The sequence below is a fragment of the Nerophis lumbriciformis genome, linkage group LG11, assembly GCF_033978685.3.
Source record: "Nerophis lumbriciformis linkage group LG11, RoL_Nlum_v2.1, whole genome shotgun sequence".
Taxonomy (NCBI): Eukaryota; Metazoa; Chordata; class Actinopteri; order Syngnathiformes; family Syngnathidae; genus Nerophis; species Nerophis lumbriciformis.
The window spans coordinates 2,455,687-2,476,507 of NC_084558.2; the positions used below are offsets into that span (position 1 = coordinate 2,455,687).

The following is a 20,821-nucleotide window of genomic DNA, read 5'->3' on the forward strand; positions in this document are numbered from 1 at the left end:
ATTTGAAAACTTCTTTTTGGTAAAGCTTTTAGTTAATGCACCTTTTAATTATAATTTTTAATCCACTTTGTATCCTTTTTATGATGTTGCCCGTGTTTAAGTTGAATTGTTTTACTTTACCTGTTTTGTACAGCGCTTTGTGATTTTATCTGTGAAAAGCGCTTTATAAATAAAATGTACTTAAAGCCTATTTAAATTAGACAATGTAGCTTCATTTGATATATGTATGTATATATATATATATAAAATATATGTGTATATATATATATATAATATATATGTATATGTATAATATATATGTTTATAAATATATGTACAGGTAAAAGCCAGTAAATTAGAATATTTTGAAAAACTTGATTTATTTCAGTAATTGCATTCAAAAGGTGTAACTTGTACATTATATTTATTCATTGCACACAGACTGATGCATTCAAATGTTTATTTCATTTAATTTTGATGATTTGAAGTGGCAACAAATGAAAATCCAAAATTCCGTGTGTCACAAAATTAGAATATTACTTAAGGCTAATACAAAAAAGGGATTTTTAGAAATGTTGGCCAACTGAAAAGTATGAAAATGACAAATATGAGCATGTACAATACTCAATACTTGGTTGGAGCTCCTTTTGCCTCAATTACTGCGTTAATGCGGCGTGGCATGGAGTCGATGAGTTTCTGGCACTGCTCAGGTGTTATGAGAGCCCAGGTTGCTCTGATAGTGGCCTTCAACTCTTCTGCGTTTTTGGGTCTGGCATTCTGCATCTTCCTTTTCACAATACCCCACATATTTTCTATGGGGCTAAGGTCAGGGGAGTTGGCGGGCCAATTTAGAACAGAAATACCATGGTCCGTAAACCAGGCATGGGTAGATTTTGCGCTGTGTGCAGGCGCCAAGTCCTGTTGGAACTTGAAATCTCCATCTCCATAGAGCAGGTCAGCAGCAGGAAGCATGAAGTGCTCTAAAACTTGCTGGTAGACGGCTGCGTTGACCCTGGATCTCAGGAAACAGAGTGGACCGACACCAGCAGATGACATGGCACCCCAAACCATCACCCAACCATGCAAATTTTGCATTTCCTTTGGAAATCGAGGTCCCAGAGTCTGGAGGAAGACAGGAGAGGCACAGGATCCACGTTGCCTGAAGTCTAGTGTAAAGTTTCCACCATCAGTGATGGTTTGGGGTGCCATGTCATCTGCTGGTGTCGGTCCACTCTGTTTCCTGAGATCCAGGGTCAACGCAGCCATCTACCAGCAAGTTTTAGAGCACTTCATGCTTCCTGCTGCTGACCTGCTCTATGGAGATGGAGATTTCAAGTTCCAACAGGACTTGGCGCCTGCACACAGCGCAAAATCTACCCGTGCCTGGTTTACGGACCATGGTATTTCTGTTCTAAATTGGCCCGCCAACTCCCCTGACCTTAGCCCCATAGAAAATCTGTGGGGTATTGTGAAAAGGAAGATGCAGAATGCCAGACCCAAAAACGCAGAAGAGTTGAAGGCCACTATCAGAGCAACCTGGGCTCTCATAACACCTGAGCAGTGCCAGAAACTCATCGACTCCATGCCACGCCGCATTAACGCAGTAATTGAGGCAAAAGGAGCTCCAACCAAGTATTGAGTATTGTACATGCTCATATTTTTCATTTTCATACTTTTCAGTTGGCCAACATTTCTAAAAATCCCTTTTTTGTATTAGCCTTAAGTAATATTCTAATTTTGTGACACACGGAATTTTGGATTTTCATTTGTTGCCACTTCAAATCATCAAAATTAAATGAAATAAACATTTGAATGCATCAGTCTGTGTGCAATGAATAAATATAATGTACAAGTTACACCTTTTGAATGCAATTACTGAAATAAATCAAGTTTTTCAAAATATTCTAATTTACTGGCTTTTACCTGTATATGTTAGGTCAGGAAAAACATGCTATTTTATCTCTACAAGCCTGTTTTGCAGGTTTTTCTGCTCTTCAAGGGATTTTATAAATACAATTCAGGGAATTTTTATTTTATTTATAAAATCCCCTGAAGAGCAGAGAAACCTGCAAAACAGGCTTGTAGGGATGAAATAGCCTCTGGGTTTTTTCCTGACCTAATGTTTATTCCGCTCTACTCTGGAATTGAGCACTGTATAACTGATAAACCACAGTAACCTCAACTATATATATTAATATTATACTGTAAATTGTACATAATCAATGGATATATATGTAACTCTGCTTTTGAATATTAAAATAGTTGTCTTTCTGGAAAGTAAATACTGACACATTTTGGTGATTTGTAATAATTAAAAGTAATACAGCTAATTTTTTTTTTTAATATAAAAGTATTATCTTGAAATGAGCCATGTTTGATCCATTTGTATCAAACCGTCGGTGCCAAAACAGTCGGCTCTCACTTTTCATTTCACACAAATACACACACACACACACACACACACACACACACACATACACGCTCCCTCCCCTTCTCCGGCCCGCCCTGCATCTTCCATATGACCATCCTCATCCTCACACAAACACACACACACACACACACACACACACACACACACACACACACGGACTTCCTCCCTTCCTCGGGTACACACAAACACGTCGTAGCCATTTTTTTTGCTGTCGATAAAAACGAACGATGCCATCATTTGACACGCTGTTGAAGAAAACGCTGGATTAACAACAACAACAACAACAACAACAAAAAGGTCAGTTTCTTTTTACTTCTACACGTTTCTTCATGGTTGTGTTTTGCAAAAACAATCAATTATGCTGTAATGAAAAAAACAAATGCAATGTGGCGACTGCTGCTTTTGCTTTACCGCATTGGAAGCTAAGCTAATTAGTGAGGATTGTTCCTTTGTCCCATTGTCCCTCCTTATTACTGCTTTATTGTAATGTCCACCACAAGCTGGTTCGAGTGTGTACACAACCTTGTGTACACACCTGCACTCTGCTTTTATCACATGCACTATGTGTGTGTTTGTTTATCATCATTTGTCACCATGGCGATGCCAGCAAGGATGTTCAATTTGACCAGCATCCATTTAATTCCTCCCCCTCTGCTCCTTAGGTGCACAAGCAAAGCATTGTGGGTGTTTTTTTTACATTTTATTTTCATTTGGGGCTGTGATCCTCCATGGACGTCAACATGATGCCTGCGTCGTCTCCATCTGTTTGGCCCGGAGAGGAGCGACCGTCCCTGCTGGACCAGGAAGACCCAGGGTATAGCCAAGCCTCCACCGCCACGTCGTGCCCTCCCCTTGCCGTGGGGGAGCAGCTCCTCTGTGGCGTCAACCTCTCCAAAGACGAGCTGGTCATCGTCATCAATGAGAAACTGAAGAGCAGTAAGTCACTTTTTAGAATCATTGATAGAGATTTAGATAGAACTTTGCGGACTCCAAGGGCGTGTTCCCTCAGGGAAATGAAGGTTCCAGTAGCAGCAACATCATATAGGGCAGTGGTTCTCAAATCTCTCTCCAAGTACCACCATAATGACCAACATCAAAATACAGTAGCGTAGTAAGCCTAAGTATTCAGTAAAAACAGGGCAGATGTTTTATTCAACAAATATGTTGCCCCTTGTAGCATTACACACAGTTACACGGAAGAAAAGATCAGTTAGAATAATACATAATGTTGGATGTAGAGAACATAAAAACCCTTTATTTATTCAATCAAAAATACTGAAATTCCACGACATAGTGAATTTGCAAACAACTAAAATGATGCACAAAGCAAACTATAATCTGCTACCCAAGAATATACAACAATTCTTCTCAACAATAGAGGAGTGTGGAAGTCGCTTCCTAGCAGCTCCACTGTAGACACGGCACAAGAGCCAAGCGTGCAGGTTTAACAAAGTTTTAATGTTTTTTTTTTTACAAGATCTTTCCAAAATGTTTTTCAGCATGTCGTGACGTTTCCGTCACTCCCAATCTACTGTTAAAGACAACAGATGATTAGATTAACACGTACCACCTGTGACATCTAATCACTTGCCAGCTGTGTCTTGCCGTCAACACCATGCCCGCCGGTGCTCGTCCTCAGTACCATGGGCAGAGGCGGTGACTTTCCCTCCACAAGGAGAAATATAATCTTCGAGAAAAATGTAATTTAAAACATTTGTACGCACGTACAACAATTAAGACCTTCAGTATATCAGTATGTGGAATTCAATTATGGACTGGACTAAGCAAAGAAATCAAACAATGTACTAAACTTCAAGAAACTCTTCAAACTTAAAGTGTTTACAAAGTGCAAAGAAGAAGAACCGTGATAAACATTCTGAATTTATTTCATCCATCCATTCATTTTCTAGATAATCTTACGCATCTCACCATATGAAATATAACTTACTTCACCAATTATTATTTAATTATTTTTTATTGTATATTGTGAATAAATTAGCAACTGCTATGTAAAGAAACAGGGGTAGGATTAAATAAGCGCTGTTTCTTCCTACTCCTTTTTGAACATGTTGAAAAGAGAAACTGGAAATTGTGATACATCATGTTGTATGCATGCATGTTCCAAATAAACTCAAACTCAACTCAACTCAGCAGTTTGAACAGTAACACTGTTTTTGAATAAAGGAAAATAAAACACTGTACTTAATACGAATCAAACATTTGGCGTAACACTAGATAGAGAGTTTGAGAATCAATGTTATCGAGTGTACAGCACTGAGTAATCAGATAGTAGATTAAACGAAATAATAAAGTTTACATTAGAATGTAAATACCTGCTCAGTGGCCTTGTGGTTAGGTAGGTTGTGAGTTCAAACCCCGGCCGAGTCATACCAAAGACTATAAAAATGGGACCCATTACCTCCCTGCTTGGCACTCAGCATCAAGGGTTGGAATTGGGGGTTAAATCACTAAAATGATTCCCGAGCGCGGCCACCGCTGCGGCTCACTGCTCCCCTCACCTCCCACGGGGTGGAACAAGGGGATGGGTCAAACACAGAGGGTAATTTCAACACACCTAGTGTGTGTGTGAGACTATCAGTGGTACTTTAACTTTTAACTTTAAACAACATACAGTATAGTACAACAGCACGACACAGCGATCATGTGATATCGCCAAAAGAAAACATGCACCCCCACCAATATGTGATTTTGCGGTATCAAAAGGGAAAAGCAGGAATGGAGCGGGTCACAAACATGAATTGCAAGTTCCAGGATGGATACCGTAACGCTGATACCATCCAACATTTGCATACAATGACTATATACTTTTCAATATGATGTGTGTTGTGTTTTGAATACATGCTTATTGGCATCATTAAAAAAACTCACAAACAATATTGCGCAGTATCACGATACAGCAATTACACAATATTCTGTAAAAAAAAAAAAAAAAAAGAGTATTAATGCAACCCATGAAGAGAAAACATGCATATTTTTTGGTATTAATCTACAGAAGTCATCAAAGAGAGTTACACACTTTTGTGTTAAAAGTCATAAGTATTTGTTTATTTTTCAAATGTGCAAGAAGACTGTTTCTACTGAGAAACTTGTGATACAATATCATCCCCAATGATAATATCGCGATACAGCGATATATGACATTATCTATACGTGTGGTTTTCAAACTTCTTTTTTTTTAATACCAAGTACCACCTCAGAAAACACAAAGCATAGTAGGCCTAAGTATTCGTTAAAAAACGAGGTAAATGTTTAAATCTAATGTTTTTGACCACACAGTTTGAACAGTAACACTGTGTTTGAACTTTTCAATATATGAAAATAAAACACTGTCCTATAATCAAGTCATTATTTGGCGTACCACTAGATGGAGCTCATGTACCACAGTTTGAGAATCACTGATCTGTGTAACGAAAGAAGAAAAAACTTATAGAAATGAGAAACATTATCTAGAGTGGGATCGTATTGATACTGCATTACTGACACCATCCGACATTCACACATGTAGTGACTACTTTCTTGTTAGGGCACTTGTTGTGTTTTGAATACAATACGTACCGGTACCTGTATCGGACATATTGGTCATAAAAGAGTAACGTGTGAAATTTAGTAATGGCAGTATTGTAAAAGAGTGATTACACAATTTGTGGTATGCGGGGTGGGGGAGGGCTACATCACAGTAATAATGCAAAATATGAAGGAGAAAATTAATATATCACAATTCTTTAATACTTTTTTTTCATGTTAAATGTGCAAGAAGAAACAAGAGTAACTTGCAATACGATATCATTCTACGGGACATGACGATATCAATGTATCTGAAGAACTTGTAGAAAACCCAAGTAATTTCAACTGAAATGTATCCATTGGCTAACAAAATGATCAATACATGCAAACCAACAGGTGGCGCCTGGCGACTTCTCCCCCTAAGCCAGCCGGAGCTTTTCCTCCTGTCACTTGCGACTAAGAGCAACAAAAAGACCTGCTAAATAAAAAGTTGTCTCAAAAGTTAGCCATTTTTCTTTAACATGGGTCTTGTGAAAGAGTGTTTGTCTTTTTTTCAGGGTGGTCTTATATGTTTTTTCTTTAAAGTATGTTTGTTTTATATTAAATGGGGTCTTAACCCCCCCCCCCCCCCCCTTAAAGAGTGTTGTCTTATTTGCAGGTTGATCTTATTATTTTTTTCTTTATCCAGTGCAGTGACTCTTAAACGGTGGTACATGGGCTACATTTAGTGGTACGCCAAATAATTTACTGAATTAAATATTCAAACACAGTGTTACTGTTCAAGCTGTGTGTAGTGCTACAATGGCCAAAAATAACAAATATACTTGCTAAGTCAACCTTTGTTTTTATATGTTGTTTACATTTTAATGTAAACTTTATTATTCCATGTAATCTATTATCTGATCACTCGGTGCTGCTATTACTGTACACTCGATAACATTGATTCTCAAACTCTGGTATGCCGGCTCTATCTAGAGGTACGCCAAAGATTTGATTAATATTAAGTACAGTGTTTTATTTTCCTATATTCAACAACCGTGTTACTGTTCAAACTGTGTGTAATGTTACAAGGGGCAAAATGTTTAATATATTTGTTGAATAAAACATCTGCCCTGTTTTTAATGAATACGGTACTCAGGCCTACTACGCTACTGTATTTTTAATGGTGGTACTTGGAAAGCCAAGTTTTTTCTGAGGTGGTACTTGGTGAAAAAAGTTTGAGAACCAAATAGTTTTTATCTTAAAAGCAGGATGGTTTTTTTTTAAATAATTTTATTAAATCAACATAAAAAACACAAGATACACTTACAATTAGTGCACCAACCCCCCCCAAAAAACCGCCCTCCCCCATTTACACTCATTCACACTCATTCACACAAAAGGGGTTGTTTCTTTCTGTTATTAAATTCCTGGTTCCTACAATATAGAACAATGCAGTCTACAAGGGATACAGTCCTTGAAGCACACATGATTGTGTGTGCTGCTGGTCCACTAACATTTTCATTAATTACTATTTTTATGTAATTGTTTTTTTATTGTTTTACTTTCTTTTTTTATTCAAGAAAATGTTTTTTATTTATTCATCTTATTTTATTTTATTTTAAAAAAAAGGACCTTATTAACCAGACCAGGTTGTCAATGAAATTAGATTGTTTACAGCAGGGGTCCCCAAACTATGGCTCACGGGCCAGATCCGGCCCGCCAGCGTCCAAAATCCGGCCCGCGGGAAGTCCCAAAAACGTTATTTATTTCTTTATTTTTTAATTCTCTCCTTTCTAATCCATTTTCTACCACTTGTTACTCTGTCTCCTAGCTGCTCAGGCAAATCATTGTGTCTAAAAATGCATTTCCCATGTGTTTACATAAGTTTGGATTGAAGTATGTCAATTTTAATGAGGAAAGACGATTAGCGCACTAGCTTTTTTTCTCTACGAAATGAGCAGTATCACCAGTCCGTGAGTTTATCAAATTTGCGGTATTACGATCATTTTAATTCGAAACCTTTTTAATCCTGGTTTATCAGCCCCAAGTTAAAAAAATAAAATAAAATATTTATTTTATTTTTTATAAAAAAAATTTTAAACCTGTCCTTTCTAATCCATTTTCTACCACTTGTTACTCTCGATGTCTCCTAGCCGCTCAGGCAAATCATATTGTCTAAAAATGCATTTTCCCATCGATAACGTGACATCATTGCGCTCGGAATATATATATATATATATATATATATATATATATATATATATATACACATATAGCGGCCCCCGAGTCAAAAAGTTTGGGGACCCCTGGTTTAAAGGGTTCTTAAAACCAGGTCCAGTCCAGATGATGTCCAGGTCGGACTCAGCAACACACACCTTCATTTATGTACACTGACAATTAGGGAACACAACAGATTGCATATAATCTATAAACAAAATTACATTTTCAAAATAAGCATTTATGTACAGTCCAGATTATGTCCAAGTCGGACTCAGCAACACACACACCTTTGTTTATGTACACTCAAATTAGGGAACACAACAACAGATTGCATATAATCTATCCAATCCAATCCAATCCACTTTATTTATATAGCACATTTAAACAACAAAATGTTTCCAAAGTGCTGCACAACAATATTAAACACAATTAAAAACAATATAAAATAAATGTGATTAAAAACAATTTCAAAGGGTAAAACCAATTAAAACAGTAAATAGAAAGCAAAAAGCAAAATGTTAAAAACACAGAGGACAACAGAGGAGCACACAACTCACGTAGTGTTAAAAGCCAGAGAATAAAAGTGGGTCTTAAGACCAGACTTAAAAGAGTCCACTGTGGGAGCAGTTGGAACATGGAGGGGCAGAGTGTTCCAGAGCTTAGGGCCGACCACAGAGAAGGCCCTGTCTCCCCTGGTTTTAAGTCTGGTCTTGGACACCACGAGCTGGAGCTGGCTCTCGGACCTCAGAGCGCGCGCAGGATTGTAAGTTTGGATGAGGTCTGAGATATACTGAGGTGCCAGTCCATGTAAAGCTTTAAAAACAAACAGCAAGGTTTTAAAATCAATTCTAAAATGAACAGGAAGCCAGTGCAAACTCTCAAGGATCGGGGTTATATGCTGGCGTCTCCTGGCCCCTGTTAAAAGTCCTGCTGCCGCATTCTGGACTAACTGCAACCGGGAGAGAGCTTTTTGGCTAATGCCAAAATATAATATAAACAAAATGACATTGCAGGATGGTCTTATATTGTTTTCTTTAGCGAGTGTCTGTCTTATATTCATGGTGAGCTTATATTTGTTTTCCTTAAAGAATGTTTGTCTTGTATTCAGTGTTGTCTAATATATTTTTTGAAATGGGTGTTTGTAATATATTATGTTTTTTTTCCCTGAAAGAATATTTGGCTTATATACGTAACCAATGTACATGTCATCCTTTTAAGGTAACGGCGTCCACGCCTCCAACAGCACCTCCTCCCCCGTCATCTCGTCGCCGCCCAGACGGCAGCACTCCATCTCCTACCCCCATCACGCCAAGACCAGGAAGGGCAGCAGGGCGAGCTCCATCGGCTACACCGCTTTCTCCCCCAGGCCCTCGCTGTCGCGCCACTCCAGCATCGCCACCAACCCCCCCTTGGACCGCACCAAGGTGAAGGACTACCTCCTGCTCTCCGTGCTGGCCTGCTTCTGCCCCGTGTGGCCCATCAACATTGTGGGATTCGTCTACTCCATCATGGTGAGAACGCTCGTCATCAGTGCCCGGCGGGGTACGTAGTGGTCGTCTCTGACACGCCCGCCTCTCTCTCTCTCTCTCTCTCTCTCTGCAGTCTAAAAACAGTCTGGAGCAGGGCAACCTGGACGGCGCCGTGCGTCTGGGCCGTGTGGCTAAGATGCTGTCCGTGGTGTCCCTAGTGGGCGGAACCATCATTATCATCGCCTGCATTGTCAACCTGGCCAGTGAGTGTCCCAAATCTGACCTTTAACCTTTACGTTCCCCTCCTGTCTATCCCTCTTCTTCACCTGAGAACTTTTAATATCTATAAACACCTGCCACCCTCCAAAAATGGTTTATTCCCCATTCTACTGTGATCATTCTTCTATCACGATCATGTCATTTTCACTAGAGATGTCCAATAATGGCTTTTTTGCCGATATTGTCCAACTCTTAATTACCGATTCCGATATCAACCCATACCGATATATACAGTGGTGGAATTAACACATTATTATGCCTAATTTTGTTGTGATGCATTAAACAATGTAACTTTACCATGAATTGATTAACGTGGACCCCGACTTAAACAAGTTGAAAAACGTATTCATTTAGTGGTCAATTGTGAAGTGAATTATATTTATATAGCGCTTTTCTCTAGTGACTCAAAGCGCTTTGCATAGTGAAAGCCAATATCTAAGTTACATTTAAAGCAGTGTGGGTGGCACTGGGAGCAGGTGGGTAAAGTGTCTTGCCCAAGGACACAACGGCAATAACTAGGATGGCGGAAGCGGGGATTGAACCTGCAACCCTCAAGTTGCTGGCACAGCCGCTTTACCAACCGAGCTATACCGTCCCAACGTCGGTACAGTACATACGGAATATGTACTGTACTGTGCAATCTACTAATACAAGTTTCAATAAATCGATCAAAAACAAGGTTTTCCAAAATAAGAGAACAACTTCAACTCCAGTTATGGAAAAAAGTGCCAACATGGCACTGCCATATTTATTATTGAAGTCACAAAGTGCTTTTTTTTTTTTTTAAACATGCCTCACAACAGCAGCTTGGAATTTGGGACATGCTCTCCCTGAGATAATCCTGATACCCACTACAACTATGGGAAATACTATACTTTGACTTTCACAAAGTGCATTATTATTATTATTTTTTTAAACATGCCTCAAAACAACAGCTACAAAAACAATGAAGGCACACAGCTTCAGTCCAGAGTATACTAGAGCATACTTGCCAACCTTGAGACCTCCGAATTTGGGAGATTTATTATTGCTCAGTTTGCTACACTGAATTGCTTTAACACTGAATATGGAAGAAGCAACGCTTATATAATTTAATAGTGCAAAATCAACTTTCAAAAAACAAACGAAAAAACATCAATTGTATATTAAATACAATTTTAATAAAAAATGTAATGCCTCTTTTCTATTTGCAGCCTTCTGAGGTAAATATCAACATTAACTTGGTGGGCGGGAGCGGGGTTGGGGGGTCGGGGTTTGGTGGTAGCGGGGGTGTATATTGTAGCGTCCCGGAAGAGTTAGTGCTGCAAGGGGTTCTGGGTATTTGTTCTGGTGTGTTACGGTGTGGATGTTCTCCCGGAATGTGTTTGTCATTCTTGTTTGGTGTGGGTTCACAGTGCGGCGAATATTTGTAACAGTGTTAAAGTTGTTTATACGGCCACCCTCAGTGTGAACTGTATGGCTGTTGATCAAGAATGCCTTGCATTCACTTATGTGTGTGTAAAAGACTGGGGCCGTATGGAGGAAAGCGGACGTGACGACAGGTTGTGGAGGACGCTAAAGGCAGTGCCTTTAAGGCACGCCCCCAATAATGTTGTCTGGGTGGAAATCGGGATAATGGTTGCCCCGGGAGATTTTCGGGAGGGGCACTGAAATTCAGGAGTCTCCCGGGAAAATCGGGAGGTTGAAACCGATCATTTCTGATATTACATGTTAAAGCAATTGTCGGACATCTCTAATTTTCATCCTAATCTGACATATTTGTCCTGTTTTGCACAGACCGACCTCCTGCTGTAAACACCTGCATGCCTCGTGTGTGTGTGTTGTGTTATTGTGTCTTTCTGTCCTTGTATCATGTTACCTATGATGTATGTTATTGTACCTGGATAATAAAGGCATTATCATAACACTCAGTGATGAGTTCACTTATAAAATAGAACACACGCAGACCTCCGCCAAGGTCAAATAATCCTAATTAGACTTAGAACATTTGTTATTGATCCACAAGGGACATTGTTCCACACAGTAGCTCAGTTACAAAGGATGGAAAGTGTAAGGATGGAAAGGATGATGCAGGTATAAAGTACACTAAAAATGTATCGTGGTAGCAATATAAAATATAACATATACGGTATGTAATATTTATACTGATGTATTATATTATATTATATTTTGATATAATATATACAATATATAACAAATCCCAAATACCAAGTACAATATTACAGTATATGTAACAGCTGCAGCAAAAAAAAAGGGCAGCATAAAATAAAGAGTACCGTATTTTCCGCACTATAAGCCGCACCTAAAAACCACACATTTTCTCAAAAGCTGACAGTGCGGCTTATAACCCGGTGCGCCTTATATATGGATTAATATAAATATTCATTTTCATAAAATTTAGATCTTGCAACTACGGTAAACAGCCGTTATCTTTTTCCCCGTAGAAGAGGAAGCGCTTCTTCTTCTACGGTAAGCAACCGCCAAGGTAAGCACCCGCCCCCATAGAAGAGGAAGCACTTCTTCTTCTACTGTAAGCAACCACCCGCCCCCGTAGAACAAGAAGCGCGCGGATATTACGTTTCATTTCATTTGTGTGTTTACATCTGTAAAGACCACAAAATGGCTCCTATTAAGAGACACGCGTACAACGCAGAATTCAAACTCAAGGCAATAAGTCACGCAGTAGAACACGGAAATAGAGTAGCAGCGAGAGAATTGAACATAAATGAATCAATGGTGCGTAGGTAGAGGCAGCAACAAGATGACCTGCGCCACTAAGACAGGGAGACAGCGCCGGACAACATACGCCAACATCTGCCAATGGATTATAAATGCCTGAGCGGATAGATCGGTCTCAACTGTGGTCCGAGCTTTCGGAAGGCAGGATTCACGGAACTGCTGGACAACAACAGCAAAACTGACTCTGATGACTTCCACTTTGGATGCCGTATTCGCCCAACTTTTTAATTCAGACACCGACGAACAATTGGAGGGATTTATGGATGAGGAATAACTTCAGAAAGTGGGCTTTAAATGTTTATTTTGTGTGTTGTGTGACATTAACGTTCGAGCAACGTTGAGTTATTGATGTTGCTATTGCTCTGCACTATTTTGAGTGTTAATATTTTTGTGATTGCACATTTGCACATTACATTTGGGGGTGAACAGAGTTGTTAGAACGCTGGTTTGTAATATATTATTAAAGTTTGACTGACCTATCTGACTGTTTTTTTGACATTCCCTTTAGCGCAGCGTAGGTGCGGCTTATAACCCGGGGCGGCTTATAGGTGAACAAAGTTTTGAAATATACCATTCATTGAAGGTGCGGCTAATAACCCGGGGCGGCTTATAGTGCGGAAAATACGGTAGATCCAGCAGTAATTTGCATATTACAGACAATCACTTCCTGTCATTAGGGCCCATGCATTAATCACCAACACAATATACTGAATTTAGTTTTGTAAGTACAACACAGCACGGCATCACGGTGGAAAAGGGGTTAGTGCATGTGCCTCACAATACAAAGGTCCTGGGGTTCAATCCTGGGCTCGGGATCTTTCTGTGTGGAGTTTGCATGTTCTCCCCGTGACTGCGTAACTTCCTCCCACCTCCAAAGACATGCACCCGGGGATAGGTTGATTGGCAACCTATCCCCATATATACAGTATATTACATATACTGTATATTACATATGTAAATATTACATATATGTTATATTTTATATTGCTACTATGGTACATTTGTTGTCTACTTAGTACCTGCATTATCATTTCCATCCTTTGAAACTGAGCTACTGTGTGGAACAATTTCCCTTGTGGATCAATAAAGTTTGTCTAAGTCTAAGTCTTAAAAGTTCCAGGTTCGATTCCCACTTCCGCCATCCTAGTCACAGCTGTTGTGTCCTCGGGCAAGACACTTTACCCACGCACTCCCAGTGCCACCCACACTGGTTTAAATGTAACTTCAAGATGTAGATAATGGGTTTCACTATGTAAAGGGCTTTGAGTCACTAGAGAAAAGCGCTATATAAATATAATTCACTTCACTTTGTGGAGAATGCATATATTTTCAAGTGTTCTTTTTGCATCCATAGTCATGTTTAAAGCAGCTAATATTTTCCCATGTGTACACTTTGTGTTTTTTCCTTATGTTCGTTAGTAAACTCTGTGTTTCACCTTGAAGACGCTGGAATGTCTACTGGGAGTATAATGTACTCCCTTTTTGTGGAGTAAGCCTGATCTGTTTAGAACAGGGGCCGGGAACCTTTTTGGCTGAGAGAGCCATGAAAGCCAAATATTTTAAAATGTATTTCCGTAAGAGCCATATAATACAACTAAATGCGTGCATTTTTAAGTAAGACCAACATTTTTAGAGTATAATAAGTCTCTTTTGCTTTTTAATAACATTGTTATTCTGAAGCTAACCAATAATAGATCAAATACTTCTTACCATTAATGCGACTTCTTGAACAGGTGCGGTAGAAAACGGATGGATGGATTAAAATGCATGAGAATGTTTTATATTTTGAACGTTATTTTTAACACTGTGATTACCAGCGGAATTATTCATGACTTATCGTGTTAAGCGATGTCAGCTAAGATCTATCTGAAAGCCAGATGCAGTCATCAAAAGAGCCACATCTGGCCCGAGAGCCATAGGTTCCCTACCACTGGTTTAGAACAAAAAACTGTATTTCTTTCTGGGTGGGAGGGGCTGTTTTCACACTAAATAAGCGGACTTTTTTTTCGTTTGAGTTTAGACCGCTTCTTGATGCTGCTATTATCGCATCGTAAGGGCTGGTCTCCTAAAGCTTTAGTAAAACTTGGCCAAGTACTATTCTGTCTCGGTGGTTCTTCTTACTTAACATATATGTAGTGCAAAATCATTTGGGATTGACCAGTGTGTTTTATTCCCTGAGCGGAAGACACATTCCAAAATGGAATAAATGCATTTATTTCCTCGAAATTCTAGACGCAACACCCAATAATGACAATGTGGAAAGGTTTTTTGATTTATTTTTTTTTTTGGCAAATTTGTAAAAACTTTAAGAAATCACATGTATATAAGTATTCACAGCCTTTAGTGAGTAGGGACAGGCAACACATAAGTTTGTTGAAATTAAAATTGTTTTTTAATAATGAATTTAAAAAATACTTCAAATCATTCCACATTTATACATTTCATTTTTAGGGAAGCAAACTGAATTTGTTTTTATTGATGAAATAATGATGAATTTTAAAAATACTTCAAATGATTCCACATTTATACATTTAATTTCTAGGGAAGCAAATGGCACCGATACAGAATGCTACTTAAGTGTTGCGCAACAGCTCTCCAACTAATAACGTTTCCTTTTCCTTTTTTTTTTCAGTCAATGTGAAAACCTGAGTTTTCATGCCAGGATGAAACGAGATGATAAGGGCAGCTGCATCCTGTCTGGCCCTCACCTGCACCGCCTGTCTTTTTACCACCTAGCTGTTACCTTGGATGTGGGACTTTAACATAAAAACAACAGCAACCAAACACAGCCACTGATATTTATATTCTTCTAATCTTACAGAAGTCCCTTTTTTTCCGCTAATCGAAGACATTATGCAAAAATGCTGCTGAGTCACAAGGGAGGGATGGGAAATAGAAGGGTGAAGGAGGATTGGTGGACTTTTTTGGACATGGACTCAAGACGAGGAGGAGAAACCTTTACACTGCATCTCACACACACGGAAAGACTCTACCCTCCTCCTCTTCATCCTTTGAGAAGAAACGATCGCTGTCACCTTGTTGAGACTGCCGTTCTCCCCGCCCGAGGATAAAAAAGAGGCTTAATGCTAAAAACGGATTACAGAAGAGGAAATATGTGCCAAAAAAACATCCCAAGTCTCAATTGTTGTTGCAGGGTAAGAACACGCCAGAACGTTCCCAAAGTGTCATTGCAGCACTGAGTCGTCGTACAGGAGGGAAACTGTAGCAACAGGACGCAACATTAGGTACACCCACGGCAAGAAGTGTATCATGTTTATTGTTATTATTATGTGACACACCTTGTTACATGATGTCTTTGAATAGGGCAGGTGTACCTAATGTTTTGGCTTGAACCTTCAAAATTTGTCGGTCACAGGTACAGGTTTTTGATGTGTTGTGTGTGTGTGTGCGTGTGTGTGTGTGTGTTCTTGTATTTCTACCCTTCTTGAGACATCAACAAAGAAAAGTACCTTCCATATGAGGACCGGTGAACAAGTTAGGACATCAATCATGGTCCCAATACAGAAAAGCATTGCATCTAATAGAGAATGTCTCATTTGCACCCCTGGTGGTGAAATCTATCAAGATTAGGGTGGTCCCAAAAAGGAGGGATTTCTCAAATTGACTGTGTGTCAGGTGGCGACTTGTCCAGGGTGTACCCCGCCTTCCGCCCGAATGCAGCTGAGATAGGCTCCAGCACAGAGCCTATCTCAGCAGCACGGACGGTTTTTAAAAGTGCTCCGCCTCCGGTCAACATATGAAATAACAAGTGTGTGTAAAAAATTTGAAGTGCTCCACCTCAGGCCAACATATGTAATGACAAGTTTGTGTAAGGAATTTAAATGCACCCCCTTTGGCCAAAATTTATTTAAAGAAAAAAAAAGTTCTTATAAAATTGTGACTTTTGTCGAGTAAAATTAGGACTCTTTTCATAGAATTGCCAAAACTTTAAGCTTTTCTTGTAAAACTGCGACTGTTATTGAGTCACCTTCCATCTTTTATCATAATATTGCACAAATGTTCAGTTTTTCTTGTAAAATGTTGACTTCCGTTGAGTAAAATTACGACTTTTACTATAATACTGCCAAAATTCTACGTTTTTCTTGTGAAATTGTGACCTTTTTCTTGTGGGATTCCAACTCATTTTTCACAACAAGCTTTTTTATATTTGCATAGTATGTATATATTATTAATGTTGTAAATACAAATCTTTGTATATCTTAGAAAGAGTGGTCTCAAGAAGGTAACAAATACAATACTTTGTGTGTGTGTGTGTGTGTGTGTGTGTGTGTGTGTGTGTGTTCTGGCAATGCTTACTTAATGGGGATATCGCTCTGTTTACACAGTCACCTTTAGGGGACCTCTGACGGTATGGGGACAAAAAAACAGGTCCCCTATAGGGAAACCTTTTTAAATGATAGTCAGATCCATTCTGAAGATGCCTAAGTGATTTTTAAGCTTTGGCCCATAAAACATGTTTACTGGTTAGTTTGAGTGTGAGACATTTGCACAGCAACCCCCTCATCGGGCTGTAGCTGGTACATTTAAGTGGTGAAATGTCCTATAAGAGGACAGCTGTAGTGCTGTATTCTGAGGATCATGTCATATTTAATTTTAATTTTTTTTTTTTTTTTTTTTAAATGGTCCTCAGTAGTCACGTACAAATTTGTGTGAATTATGCAAAATTATAGAAATTTGGTCCCCATGAACCATATTAACTCTTTTTCCCCAGGGACCCCAGTAAGAATGATCAGCACAGTACTTCATCAATCCAGAGATTTAAAGACGTGTATGAGCTAACTGGGCAGTGGCCTTTTTACCTCATTTTTTTTATGCCTCCACAACCTCTAGAAAAGGTGGTCCCCATAAGTGATGATCAAAAACTTGGTCCCCATTCCAAATGATAACCAGTATGTGTGTGTGTGTGTGTGTGTGTGTGTGTGTGTGTGTGTGTGTGTGTGTGTGTGTGTGTGTGTGTGTGTGTGCGTGTGCGTGCGTGTGTGCCGGCTCTTGCTCTTTTTGTGGTCCCGTTTCAGTCTTTTACAATAATATAGGGTTTGATTTTCAAAGTTGCCAATCAAATTGCCTCATGTGCTCCCAAACAACCGCATGGAAGAGTGGTCATGCAGGAGCCGGCCCTGGCTATAAAGCGAAAGTTGTGGCCTGCATTTTAATGCTGCTGCTCGGTGACAAGGTAGCGCTTTTTATGAATTCAAAACAAGATGCATTTGACTGTACATGGCCCCACAGTGAGTGTGTGTGTCGGGGGTTCTGTTAACCAAACGTGCACTTGCTTTCCTGTGAATTTCTACACTGCTCCCGTTTGCCCTCTCTGAGATCTTTACCTGTGATTCGCACTGTGATCCCCAAACAGGCTCCTGTTATGAAAATGAACATGGCTACTTTTCTTCTAATGTATATTTCAACTAGTAATCATGAGTTGATGTACTGTAGTCTGCTGATATAATCCTCAATAGTGTAGTCATACTTGACTTATATAGTTGACCAGTAGTAGACACACAGGCCTTCTTATTAGCACCAGGCTACTATTATTATGATTATTATGATTGTCTTTGTGGTGACTGGCATGCAATGGGGGTTTTAATTCATGTATGAACCATGAGTCAGCACTTTGGATATTATACTTCTGCAGTACATTTATAATAAAGACACGACGCATGCAGTGTGGTTTTTGTCGTCGCTGTAAAAATATGCTTTTTGTGCGCATATTTTCATAGAGTATTTCATTCTTCTGTTGTTTTATTTAAAGACACAACGTGCACTACTTGGCTCCCACCAGCAGAGGCGCTGTGGATTCCGTCTTAATTAGGGTTGTGAAAGGATTATTTTTCTGAATAGGATAATCATACTTTTGAATTGTGATTAATCGCAGTATATTAGCTGCAATTGAAATGAACTTATACCCCAATATTTGAACAAAAACGCAGTTTTATTATCCATATTATTTATTATTACGAATATACACCATCTTTTTTTGTAGACTTAGACTTAGACAAACTTTATTGATCCACAAGGGAAATTTTAATAAAAAAATGTGTTACAAATTTAAATGTTTTACTTGCTCATTTATTTGCTTGACACAAGTTACCAGTTTTATCTGAAGTCATTTGTAAGTCTTTTCAGGTACCGTATTTTTCGGACTATAAGTCACAGTTTTTTTCATAGTGCGACTTATATATGTTTTTTTCCTTCTTTATTATGCATTTTCGGCAGGTGCGACTTATACTCCGAAAAATACGGTACTTATTCGCGGTTAAAGTAAAAGGACCGTTTGCGCAATATGCATTGATTGAAATATAAAATATAAAATATATGATTAATGCGATATTTTTGTGTCGTTAGTCATATGTGTTAACTTTGTTAAATTCAATTAAAAAGTAAAATTTATCTGAATTAGTAGCTAGTAAAAAAGACATCATATGGGAAGTTGAGCTGCATGGTTTTCCTTTTTTTAGTTTTCATTAATAGCCATGCTAGATATAATATGAGGCTCATTATTAATTAGCGTGTGGGGGATCTTTGTAACAGGTTATATTTATGTCTTTCTAGTTGGCATCAAATGCTCCAAATTAATCAAATTAATAGCGAAACTAATATTTGAATACGATGTAATTATGACATACATTTCAAATGCACAAACAGTTGGTGGATTCACTGTGTCATTTATGCAGCATTAGAAATAGTCATACCCCTAAAAAACAGCAAAACTTCATGCACTCAAAGGCACCTTCACAACACGCCAAACCAGCACAAATCCCTCTTAGTGGCGTTCAAATGTTGACAGCCAAGGATATATACAGTGTATAAATAATATTTTTTTTATTGCACTCAGCTAATTTGACGGTAGGTGCAGAGTAGCTGGTCACACGAGTCTGCAACATGCACTTTAAGTGGGTCACTGGGATTAGCCAGCTGGGTCACATCAGCATCCACATGTGAGTCAGACTGGCATCATCAGCATCAGCACCCTGTGCCACTGCATAGTCAATAATGATAACCATACAGACAACAACTGCAAACATTTCACAACATCCTAATATAAATCCCGTAGTTATGTACTTTGTAGATTTGGTTAATATGGAAAAAGAAGAGCAGTGTTTCCCTCGACTACGCACAAGAAATGGGATTATAATTGTAACGGATAATTATGGTTTAATTGATGTTAAATGAGCTGAAACCTCATTTGACTCATTAATTCTGAATGAGACCACATCACATAGCATCCTCTGCAGGCTGTAACTTTATGTGGAAATAAGTTTGGTTTTATTTCATATATTTTTTTATATGTTGGTGAAATTTCAAACAATTTGTTGTTGTTCGTGTCCTTGGCCGCTTCATTGTGCTGCTTCTGTTTGTGATGTTGTCAGCTTTACTGTCAGCGTGTCCACATGGCCATTTTTATGCACAGTCTATAATATAATGTGATGCCTTTGCAGGGCCTCAGTGTAATAGGTAATAGTTTATTTGGCATCACGAAAGTTACTTTAAAAGATGTATTCTCCATTATAACTCTATTTTATCTTGTGAAAATCTACGTTTTTGCTCTGAATTATTATTTGACAGTTAGAAATAATGAAAATTATTCTTTTTATTTTAGATTATTAAAATCAAATTATTTCATCAAAGTTAACTTGCATTTTATTGTGTTTTTTTAATATATTTTTTAATTAATTTACATATTTTTGTACCTCAACTGTCCATCATTTTCTTTATCGTATTTTTGTCATGTTTTTTTTATGAATTTAATGTTTTATTTCCTCTCTTCTGGATTGTATCTGTGTTGACACCATATTATTTATCTAAATACCTGCCAGACAAGATGTAGCAGTGCCATAATGTGCAGCTGCACAATATGACCGCTAGAGGGCAGCTTTGTATTAATTGGACTGCCTATGTGCCACTGAGGCCTCTCAATGATGGAAATAAACAAACAGAGGCACATGGTAAATCAATATGAACATTTTATGAGAAAAAAAAAACATAAATCATGCTCATTTATAGAAGACAAAACAACCAAAAAGCAAGAAAAACCCCCACAATATATATAGTGACATATATTTTGTCAGCATGCCTCTTTAATTTCATAGTTCAGTAATGCCATCCATCAATAAAGTCTGTGCTCTGTTAATAAAAATGACTTAAAATAATAATTTGAACATCCACAACCCACACCATC

General features: G+C 38.5%; 1 protein-coding gene across 1 annotated transcript; it reads left to right on the forward strand.

Annotated features, from left to right (window-relative positions):
• Positions 1-2,522: 2,522 nt before the first annotated feature.
• Positions 2,523-17,845, forward strand: prrt2 (proline-rich transmembrane protein 2). The gene is made up of 5 exons (XM_061967791.1): positions 2,523-2,707; positions 3,073-3,346; positions 9,356-9,648; positions 9,740-9,869; positions 15,257-17,845. The coding sequence occupies exons 2-5, from the start codon at positions 3,139-3,141 to the stop codon at positions 15,271-15,273; spliced, it is 648 nt and encodes a 215-aa protein (XP_061823775.1). The 5' UTR covers positions 2,523-2,707; positions 3,073-3,138; the 3' UTR covers positions 15,274-17,845.
• The last annotated feature ends 2,976 nt before the right edge of the window (positions 17,846-20,821 follow it).

Bases quoted from the DNA above. Each gene is read 5' to 3' on its own strand.
- prrt2 (XM_061967791.1), top strand. From the start codon at position 3,139: ATGGACGTCAACATGATGCCTGCGTCGTCTCCATCTGTTTGGCCCGGA. The intron at 3,347-9,355 runs GTAAGTCACTTT...CATCCTTTTAAG, and splicing joins CAATGAGAAACTGAAGAGCA to GTAACGGCGTCCACGCCTCC. The intron at 9,649-9,739 runs GTGAGAACGCTC...CTCTCTCTGCAG, and splicing joins GATTCGTCTACTCCATCATG to TCTAAAAACAGTCTGGAGCA.